Raw genomic sequence first — 10,834 nt, forward strand, 5'->3', positions numbered from 1 at the left:
GGATCTTATACATTAACTCCTTCTGAATCAAACCGTCACGGTAGCATTACCTTACTGATCCCTCTTAAATTAGAAAAAAACATGTTACTTTACCAGCAGAGAGAAAATGGATTATTAAATATTACTGTGACGAATAAAGAGCAGTTTGATTATTAAGTATTATTCTGTTGATGGATGTCATTGCATTTGGTGAAAAGCACATAATGACTTGTTTAAGACTCAGTTTTCAAAGTTTAGGACTTGGACTTGACTTGAACTTGCCCATCCTTGAGACTTGACTCGGGATTTGCAAAACAATGACTTGGTCCCACCTCTGGTTCCCCGAACTTACACGACAGCTCCAAGTTCTTTGCATTAACAACATGGTTAAACAACAGTGCAGTTGTTATCTACAATTGAAGTTCATGAGGACCAAGATATGTATGACTAACTTAAACTGGACCATAAAATACATATGACTGAATCAAACTATACATGAGAGCAACCAATCCGAGTACTTTCTTTCTGCCCCGCCATTTTTTTTCAAGAGAGTTTTTCTTCAATCACATAAAAAAACTAAGAATACCGTGCAAATAGGATGGCCAGCAAGGCAAACAATTAACCAATGTCATTGGAGATTGGTGGCGATACATAGTTTGTATTCAAATCAATATGATCGATGTATTGCAGGCAGCAAGCTAATATTAACAGTCAGTGTTTCATATTTCAATGCATATACAGTCACTAAAATGACTTTAACATTATAACTGTTTCCTTTGATGATTGACGTTAACTTTTTTTCCCTAATGTAGCTGTTAAATAAAATACATTTAAAAAATAATCTGCGATAAATTGTCGATAACAATTGTTTTAGTCCGCACATCTTCAATACAACAACTAGGGGGCAATATGAGCACCAGAGTGAGTGATTGACTTTGAATGAGATAGAGTTAGACGGAGACGGAGTGTAAACAAATCTAGATAGCGAATATGGAGAAGGAACATGATGTTTAATCACTTAAAGAAACGTCCTTTGAGAGGAGGACACTGGAGGGAAAGCTGAAAGTAAAAGAGCTCGGACCGGATCAGCCTGACTTAGGAAGGAGTTAAGGACAGAGGAAGGCAGTATACGTGCTCTTTTTCAAGGAGCTGCTTTAGCAAGAAGGCTGGGGGCTAACTACCAACACCAGTGCTATATTTAGCTTCCCCGGTCTCCTTTTTCAAACGCACTGCTCTCATGTATGCTATAGCATCCATGAGTAAGCTGTGAAACTGGTGGACACAGCGCTGGAAAAAAACCTATACAGCGCAGCAAAACATTGACGTACAAAGATCATTCCAGAACAACAGTGAGAGTGGAGCTTGCATTACCCTCTTGTGGTGACCCGTGCTGTGACCCTTACTGACCCTAACTTTAAAAGTTGTCTTTACAAACAGCAACCACAAAGCCTAGTCGTTCTGCCTTTAAATTACTTAAGATTAAAGTAATTTTAAATTAATCACAGGGATGTACCGTTCGATGTAATCATCAAATCTTTCAATTTCCAAGCATTAAATGGCAGTGTGATTTCCTTCAAAAACTATAGAGGATAAGTCCTGGAGCAGCTGCACAGGGAGGAATACAAACATGATCATTCATCTCCTGATTTAGTTTCTTTAAAATATATAACAGGCAATATGTTGTTCATATCAGGTCATAGTCACCTGCAACCATTTACATCAGGGGTGTCCAAACTTACATGATGGATTATTTGTGGGGCAAAGTATGTCAAATAATGCTTTAGAAATTGAACTGCTTATTTTCTCATATCTACTCATCTTAATAATTTCTCTTCCGATGTATTTAATGTTACATTTTATTTATTTATTACTATTACTGGAAGTGTTTTATTGGACTCTGCTCTAGTTGCCAACCGATAGCCTTGGTTTGACTCATGAGATATTTGCAATATCAACAAACAACTTACAGGGGATTCCTTTCTTTAAATCTGGATGGACAGAATGTAGCCTTCACCTGTTGCCCTTATGTGAGCAAAAATGTAGACGGAGACGGAGTGTAAACAAATCTAGATAGCAAATATGGAGAAGGAACATGATGTTTAATCACTTAAAGAAACATCCTTTGAGAGGAGGACACTGGAGGGAAAGCTGAAAGTAAAAGAGCTCGGACCGGATCAGCCTGACAGAGGAAGGCAGTATACGTGCTCTTTTTCAAGGAGCTGGTTTAGCAAGAAGGCTGGGGGCTAACTACCAACACCAGTGCTATATTTAGCTTCCCCGGTCTCCTTTTTCAAACGTCAGGATCAGACCAGTCTATGGACCAGACCCAGCATGGATCCAGACAGATGTGAGTGACTTAAAGCACATATCAGAAAAAACTAAAAAGCATTAACAAACTGGAGTCCACATGGTTGATGCTATGCGACTAGCCATGTTTAGGAAAGTAAACACAGCTGTCCAATGAGGGTGACAGGATAGGGATCTGTAAGCATAATAAGGAGGTTGACAAAAACAGGCACTAAAATAATAGACTGTATCAAGTGCTGTGTGCCTTTGAGCTAGCCCTGCGTTGTAATATGTCATATGTTTTGAGTTTGCGTATAACTTTGCTTACATTTTGGTAGAGCCCCTCCTGGAGAAAAATGCACCATCCGCCACTGGTACAAGTATCAACCGACCGGGACCCATTGTTTATGTGTTTCGTTCTCTGTGTTGGTGTCCTGATGCAATAGATAGTTTCTTTTAACATCCTTTTTCCTAAGTGAAAGTAAAGAACATTGTAACTTTCAATATTTGTTATTGTTTGACGTGCAATACACGAATCAGCAGCTTTTCAACTGTTTCCACCAATTGCTTGTTTTCACGGGAAAGGTGGTGGAGCCGTCATTTTGGAGTGCATCGTCTTTCAACCAGAAGGTTGTGGGTTCGATCCCAGCCTGTGCAGTCAACATGTCGATGTATCCTTGGGCAAGATACTTAATCCCAGTGGCGGACTGGCCATCGGGACGTTCAAGACGAATCCCGATGGGCCGGTACCGAAGTGGGCCAGTCAGATGATGTGGGCCGATCGGATAACTCACTAGCGTTGACAATTTACTAGCAGTAACGAGGTGGGCCGGTCGAGAGTCCCGGGCTGATTTTTATTCCCAGTCCGCCCCTGCTTAATCCTGAGGAAGTTGTGATTGACTCGGAGTATGTAAAGCACTTTAAGGGGTCGTCAAGACCTTCAAAAGCTATATAACTACAGTCCGTTAAGTCTATTTACAGCTACGTTGCACTGCTCTCATGTATGCTATAGCATCCATGAGTAAGCTGTGAAACTGGTGGACACAGCGCTGGAAAAAAACGTATACAGCGCAGCAAAACATTGACGTACAAAGATCATTCCAGAACAACAGTGAGAGTTGAGCTTGCATTACCCTCTTGTGGTGACCCGTGCTGTGACCCTTACTGACCCTAACTTTAAAAGTTGTCTTTACAAACAGCAACTACAAAGCCTAGTCGTTCTGCCTTTAAATTACTTGAGATTAAAGTAATTTTAAATTAATCACAGGGATGTACCGTTCGATGTAATCATCAAATCTTTCAATTTCCAAGCATTAAATGGCAGTGTGTTTTCCTTCAAAAACTATAGAGGATAAGTCCTGGAGCAGCTGCACAGGGAGGAATACAAACATGATCATTCATCTCCTGATTTAGTTTCTTTAAAATATATAACAGGCAATATGTTGTTCATATCAGGTCATAGAGTCACCTGCAACCATTTAGATCAGGGGTGTCCAAACTTACATGATGGATTATTTGTGGGGCAAAGTATGTCAAATAATGCTTTAGAAATTGAACTGCTTATTTTCTCATATCTACTCATCTTAATAATTTCTCTTCCGATGTATTTAATGTTACATTTTATTTATTTATTTATTTATTACTATTACTGGAAGTGTTTTATTGGACTCTGCTCTAGTTGCCAACCGATAGCCTTGGTTTGACTCATGAGATATTTGCAATAACAACAAACAACCTACAGGGGATTCCTTTCTTTAAATCTGGATGGACAGAATGTAGCCTTCACCTGTTGCCCTTATGTGAGCAAAAACTTTGCACGCACGATTTGAGGCCAGATTGACAGAATATTCTGATACTTAGAGTATTTGTGTGTTCTGAATTTGTCCTTTCTTCTGTTTTTTTGTTCAGGAGATCAGTCGCCTATCAGAGATGCACTCCATTCACCCATGAGAGGTGAGTGTTTCTTATATCATATACGTAGCTTTTAAACACATAGACCAGTCCGTCTGTCTCTCTTTTAGACACATCGCAGTTTTGTTCCTGACACATTTTAGTAGGATTTTTTTTCATCTCTGGTTCCAAAAATATAATACTTGAACATTATGCAGTTGCAATTTTAAATCTCCTTTTGCAGTTTATTGACCAATAAAGAAAGCTGATACAAGCGGCCGAGATGGGTTTTCTCCGCAGGGTGGCTGGTGTCTCCCTTAGGGATAAGGTGAGAAGTTCGGTCATCAGGGAGGGACTCGGAGTTGAGCCGCTCCTCCTTCGCGTCGAAAGGAGCCAGTTGAGGTGGTTCGGGCACCTAGTTAGGATGCCACCTGGGCGCCTCCCTAGGGAGGTGTTCCAGGCAGGTCCAGCTGGGAAGAGACCAAGGGGTAGACCTAGGACCAGGTGGAGGGATTATATCTCTTCGCTGGCCTGGGAGCGCCTTGGGATCCCCCAGTCAGAGCTGGTTGATGTCGCCAGGGAAAAGAAAGTTTGGGGCTCTCTGCTGGAACTGCTACCCCCGCGACCCGACCACGGATAAGCGGGAGAAGATGGATGGATGGAAAGAAAGCTCCAGCACTGCGGACTCTTTGAGGTCCTCTAGTAAAAACCTTACGGTGGATTTATCTGGCATTGTGTTAGTCTTTTTTCCACCAGAGGTCTCGTGGAGGGCAAAGCAGGGAAGTTCTTTTAACATTTATATCAAACCCATTTGGAATGATGAGGGGCTGCAGGCCTCATCATGTCTTGAACTCTGTCTGGTGCTTTGACGGGGGCCAAAATCTTCATCCACTTCAAGAATGGAGAAATATCAAATTAACATTTTTGTATTCGAAACGTTCAATATTTTCAAGCTTCCATAAAGCAGCAGATCAAACAGAGATACTTATTTTAAACTATATTTAACTATTGATTTACTTATAGGCTTCTTTATAAGGAACACTTTGATCAGTCTGAGCGTCTCCATTGGAGGCCATGCCCAATGTCAAACATTACGACACATCAAAAATGTGTTTTTTGGTTTCTGCTCATTTCCTGCTTCTCCTTACTAGTTTCATCACATCATATAGTTACCAAACTTTAGTGAGTCCTTAACTGTATTATTTCAAAAGTAAATATTCGGACACAATATTTTCTTTGCTGATCCTAACCAAATGAGAGTGCATGAGCCTGAGATGTTTCACTTATACAAAACCTTATTTGAATTTCGGTCCAAAAAGTAAACGAATCAGAATTGATCATTAACAGGTTATGAATTGGAACAATGTGGGACCGCTTCACAAAATTGGAAGGAAGTCTGCAATTTGTGCACGCTGAGGTAAAGAAGTTATATAAACACACACATATAAATACATACATAGGCTATAAGCATATGCGTACAAACGCATGCACGCACAGTCATATGCATAATTTGGCTGGACAAACCACAAAAAGACAAAGTTTGGGTTTGGAGTGAGCTCAGATTGTCAGGGTGCGTGGAAAAGGTAGGACCCAAAAGCAGAATTTAACAAAAAGCGAGCTTTATTAAATAATAAAAGCTGTGTCAAAAGGCAGTATCCAAAATATCCAAAAACAAATGAGCAGCACAAGGAACATGGACCGTGGAATAACATGGAGGGAAAACAATGGACCGACATGGAACACAGGGGAAGACTAGACTAAATACACAGAAGGGTAATCACAGGACAAGACACAGCTGGGCAGGGGAGGGAGAAACACAAGGGCAACAGGTGAACACAATGAGACAATCAGACACACCAGGGAAACTAACGACAGGGAGGAGGACCAGACAAAACACAAGGAGGAAGACAAAACACCAAATGAACAGACTTACAAAACCCATAACCAGACAGACAACACTAAAACCGTGACATAAACCTAGGAGTGTGACAGAACCCCCCCCCTCAAGGGACGGATCCCAGACGTCCCAAAAAACAAATTCCAGCAGGGTGGGTGGAGGGGGTCTGGAGGACGGGTCTCGGGCGGACGGCCCGGGGGCAAGGCAGAGACCAAGGAGGGGGTCTCAGGCGGAAGGCCCGGGGGCAAGGCAGAGTCCAAGGTGGGGAACTCGGGCGGACGGCCCGGGTGCAAGAGTCCAAGGTGGGGAACTCGGGCGGATGGCCCGGGGTCAAGGCAGAGACCATGGAGGGGCGAAGGCCACAGCGGGCAAACTCAGGGGGCCGAGCATGAGGGCGAAGGCAGCGGCAGGAAGAGTCAGGGGGCCGGGCCCGAGGGTGAAGGCAGCGGCACTCAGGGGGCCGGGCTCAAGGGCGAAGACCGCGGCTCTCAGGGGGCCGGGCTCGAGGGCGAAGACTAGACAGCTCCGGAGGCCGGGCAGAACCCGGTGTCGGCCGAACAGGAACCGGAGCCAGTGGGACAGGCCTCGGCAGGATCCCCCACGGAAGAGGACCAGGAGTTGGCAGGACCCCCGGCGAGACACGTGATGGCGGGACCTCCAACGGAACAGGACATGGAGCTGGCAGGAACCCCAGCGGAACCTGCAACGGCACAGGACATAGGGTTGGCAGGACCCCCGGCAGAAGAGTAGTCGGCGGGGCCCCCAACGGGACAGGACATGGAGCTGGCAGGAACCCCAGCGGAACCTGCAACGGCACAGGACATAGGGTTGGCAGGACCCCCGGCAGAAGAGTTGTCGGCGGGACCCCAAACGGGACAGGACAAAGGGTTGGCAGGACCCCCGGCAGGAGAGTAGTCGGCGGGACCCCCAACGGCACAGGAAATAGGGTTGGCAGGACCCCCGGCAGAAGAGTTGTCGGCGGGACCCCCAACGGGACAGGACATAGAGTTGGCAGGACCCCCGGCAGAAGAGTAGTCGGCGGGACCGCCAACTGGACAGGACATGGAGTTGGCAGGACCCCCGGCAGGAGAGTAGTCGGCGGGACCCCCAACGGGACAGGACATAGGGTTGGCAGGACCCCCGGCAGGAGAGTAGTCGGCGGGACCCCCAACGGGACAGGACATGGAGTTGACAGGACCCCTGGCAGGAGAGTTGTCGGCGGGACCTCCGACGGCACAGGATATAGGGTTGGCAGGACCCCCGGCAGAAGACTAGTCGGCGGGACCTCCAACGGGACAGGATATGGAGATGGCAGGACCCCCAGCGGAACCTCCAACGGCACTTGAGTAGGGACTTGAGTGAGGACTCGAGAGAGGGCTTGAGAGGGAACTCGAGAGGAAACTTGAGAGTTGACCTGAGAGGTGACTTGAGAGGGAACTCGAGAGGGGACTCGATAGGGAACTCGAGAGGTGACTTGAGAGGTAACTCGAGAGGGGACTTGAGAGAGAACTCGAGAGGTGACTGGAGAGGGGACTCGAGAGGGAACTCGAGAGGAGACTCGAGAGAGGGCTTGAGAGGTAACTCGAGAGGGGACTCGAGAGGGAACTTGAGAAAGAACTCGAGAGGAGACTTGAGAGGGGACTCGAGAAGGAACTCGAGAGGAGACTTGAGAGGGAACTCGAGAGGGAACTCGAGAGGAGACTTGAGAGGAGACTCGAGAGGGGACTTGAGAGAGGACTCGAGAAGAGACTCGAGAGGGGACTCGGGTAGGAACTTGAGAGGTGACTTGAGAGGGGACTCGAGAGGAGACCTGAGGGGAAACTTCAGAGGGGACTCGAGAGGAGACTAGAGAGGTAACTTGAGAGGGGACTCGAGAGGTGACTTGAGAGGGATCTCGAGAGGGAACTTGAGCTGAGACTCGAGAGGTGACTGGAGAAGGAACTTGAGAGGGGAGTCGAGAGGATACTTGAGAGGGAACTCGAGAGGAGACTCGAGAGGGAACTCGAGAGGGGACTTGAGAGGGAACTCGAGAGTTGACTTGTAAGGGGACTTGAGAGGGAACTCGAGAGGTGACTTGAGACGGTCGGTACGCCGACAGGACACGAGGTGCTAGAGTCTGCCGGTATGCCGACAGGACACGGGGAGCTGGCGTTGGCTGGTACGCCGACAGGACACAGGGAGCTGGCGTCGGCCGGAGAGCCAGTACTGGAGCCGAAACTAGAGTCGGGACCATGGCTACTGGGGCCGGTACTGAAGCCGGAACCATGGCTGCTGGGGCCAGGACTGGAGCAGGGACCATGGCTGCATGGGCCGGTTCTGGAGCCGGAAACATGGCTGTGGGAACCGGAGCTGAAGCCTGGATCATGGCTGTGTGGGCCGGTTCTGGAGCCGGAAACATGGCTGTAAGTTCCGGTTCTGGAGCAGGGACCATGGCTGCTGGGGCCGGCACTGGAGCCGGAACCATGGCTGCTGGGCAAGGAACCGGAACACGGAACCATGGCTGTGTGGGATGGTACTGGAGCACGGTACCATGACTGTGTGGGCCAGCACTGGAGCCGGAACCATGGCTGCTAGGACCGGTACCTGAGTACGAGCTGGCTTCCTGACCTTGCGTATTTTAGTGGTCTTTTGGAGGCTCCGTGGACCTCCAAACGCCAGGCGGGATCCCAAGAAAGGGTCAGAGAATGGAGACTGGCACTCAGGGCTACGAGAAAAAACTCTGAGAAACTCAGGCAATGAGCTTCTCAACCATGGCACGTTGTCCACCTCAATTTGTGCCTTTTTGAGGACAGCCTCTTTGTCCCTTTTAGCCGAGGTTCTACTCCATTCAGCATAATGACACTGAAGAGTGTACTCTAGGGAGAACAAGTCCAAATAAAAATAAAAATCTGCTGGGTCCATTGTTGGTCGGTCCATTCTGTCAGGGTGCGTGGAAAAGGTAGGACCCAAATGCAGAATTTTAACAAAAAGCGAGCTTTATTAAATAATAAAAGCTGTGTCAGAAGGCAGTATCCAAAATATCCAAAAACAAATGAGCAGCACAAGGAACATGGACCGTGGAATAACATGGAGGGAAAACAATGGACCGACATGGAACACAGGGGAAGACTAGACTAAATACACAGAAGGGTAATCACAGGACAAGACACAGCTGGGCAGGGGAGGGAGAAACACAAGGGCAACAGGTGAACACAATGAGACAATCAGACACACCAGGGAAACTAACGACAGGGAGGAGGACCAGACAAAACACAAGGAGGAAGACAAAACACTGAATGAACAGACTTACAAAACCCATAACCAGACAGACAACACTAAAACCGTGACATAAACCTAGGAGTGTGACACAGATCCTTTTGATGTTACAGAAGAACGACGGCTTTTCTTCTCTGTGTTTCTCTACATACATCATGTCATTTTAATTGTGATTCACATGTGTTGCCAATTGTTGTCCATAGGTTCAGGAACAAAATTATAGCTTGTAGGATTTAAATTAACTCCACATTTCTTAGGTATTCATTTTTGGTGATCTTATTACTAGTATTGAGTTTTGAAGATGCATGTTTTGTTGCTTTTCATGAAAACAAAGATAACCTTAGATTAGTTTGCTGTCAAGTGTTATTTCATTTTTTAGAGACATAGGGGCAGCAGTCTAAGCAGGAGACCTTGGTAAGGAAATGAGGCTCTGTTTATCAACGGATACTATCAGATCATCTCTGTATCTGATCATCTAAGCGAAACAAAGAGGCAAATTGCTTTGGAAATGAAGAAAAACTTGGCCTCTGCGTTTCTGTACAGCAGACCAAGTCCCTCCATAAACATAGATTTGATTACAGCTGATGAACTTGATGCACCTCTCAAAATGAAAAAAGTATAATAAATGAAACTCCAGCTCATTTATTTTCTCTGCCAATATTTTGCAACCACACCCAAGTTAACATTTTGGAAAACATCTGTAACAGTGGCCCTGGACTCTGACCCAGCCAAGACCATAACAATGACACTGTTTTCTTAGTAGTAGAACAGCAAACATGTTTCTAAACAAAAGCTCTGTAAAAACTCTCTGCAGCTGTTAAAGCGGCTAACATTTGATCAAGTGGTGATCAGCTGGGCTGTCATCACAAATGAAAAGAGACAATGGTTGAGGTGCACATAGAGAAGGAGTGTTTTGACTTACTTTATATAGACTCAGCAAGAGTCCTTAGATACATTAATCCTTCTGTTTTGTTTATAAATTGTGATCAAAGTTTGTTATGGTTGTGGGAAGACTGAAATACCGAGATTAAAATGGAAGTCATTTCATTCACCCCACCCATTCCTCCAGTTGAAGATCCTTATCCTTTCGAGACATCACAATCCACACAGTTGAGGCTGGTTTCAAATGTAACGTAACCACTCTCAATTAATACACAACATAGCAAGATCGTGAGTTAACCAGTCTACATTAACATATGACTGAATGTGGGTTTAGTATTTGCTTCCTACAGCTGCTTTAGAGTATAAAAAAGCTCCTTAATTTCATGAAATCACTGCAGCATGTGAAGGCAGGAACAATGATAAACCTGCAGCCTCTGGGATGGGATGTGCTGTTTCTCCACTTCATTTTGAGATCTTCGTGAATAACTCGGTTTACACTTGCAGTAATGACATTTAGCTCTGAACATGTTTCGCAGCTAGGTGTGGTAGCAGTGGCGTCGTTAGACCTGGGCATTCGGGGCTACAGCCCCGGAGGTCCAGGATCTATGCATCTGTCATGCCGATCATGCATGAAAGCCAGGGGTG

The 10,834-nt window shown here is 46.0% G+C and overlaps 1 protein-coding gene across 2 annotated transcripts in view; it reads left to right on the top strand.

Moving 5' to 3' along the window:
- raly (RALY heterogeneous nuclear ribonucleoprotein) overlaps positions 1–10,834 on the top strand; it is a 356,018-nt gene that overhangs the window by 323,985 nt on the left and 21,199 nt on the right. For both annotated transcript variants that reach the window (XM_034220719.1, XM_034220718.1), the window contains exon 8: positions 4,174–4,218. In XM_034220719.1, the coding sequence (XP_034076610.1) occupies positions 4,174–4,215 (42 nt within the window). In that variant the 3' untranslated portion in view covers positions 4,216–4,218. The remainder of the gene's footprint in view (positions 1–4,173; positions 4,219–10,834) is intronic.

The sequence above is a fragment of the Gymnodraco acuticeps genome, unplaced genomic scaffold (genome assembly GCF_902827175.1).
Source record: "Gymnodraco acuticeps unplaced genomic scaffold, fGymAcu1.1, whole genome shotgun sequence".
Taxonomy (NCBI): Eukaryota; Metazoa; Chordata; class Actinopteri; order Perciformes; family Bathydraconidae; genus Gymnodraco; species Gymnodraco acuticeps.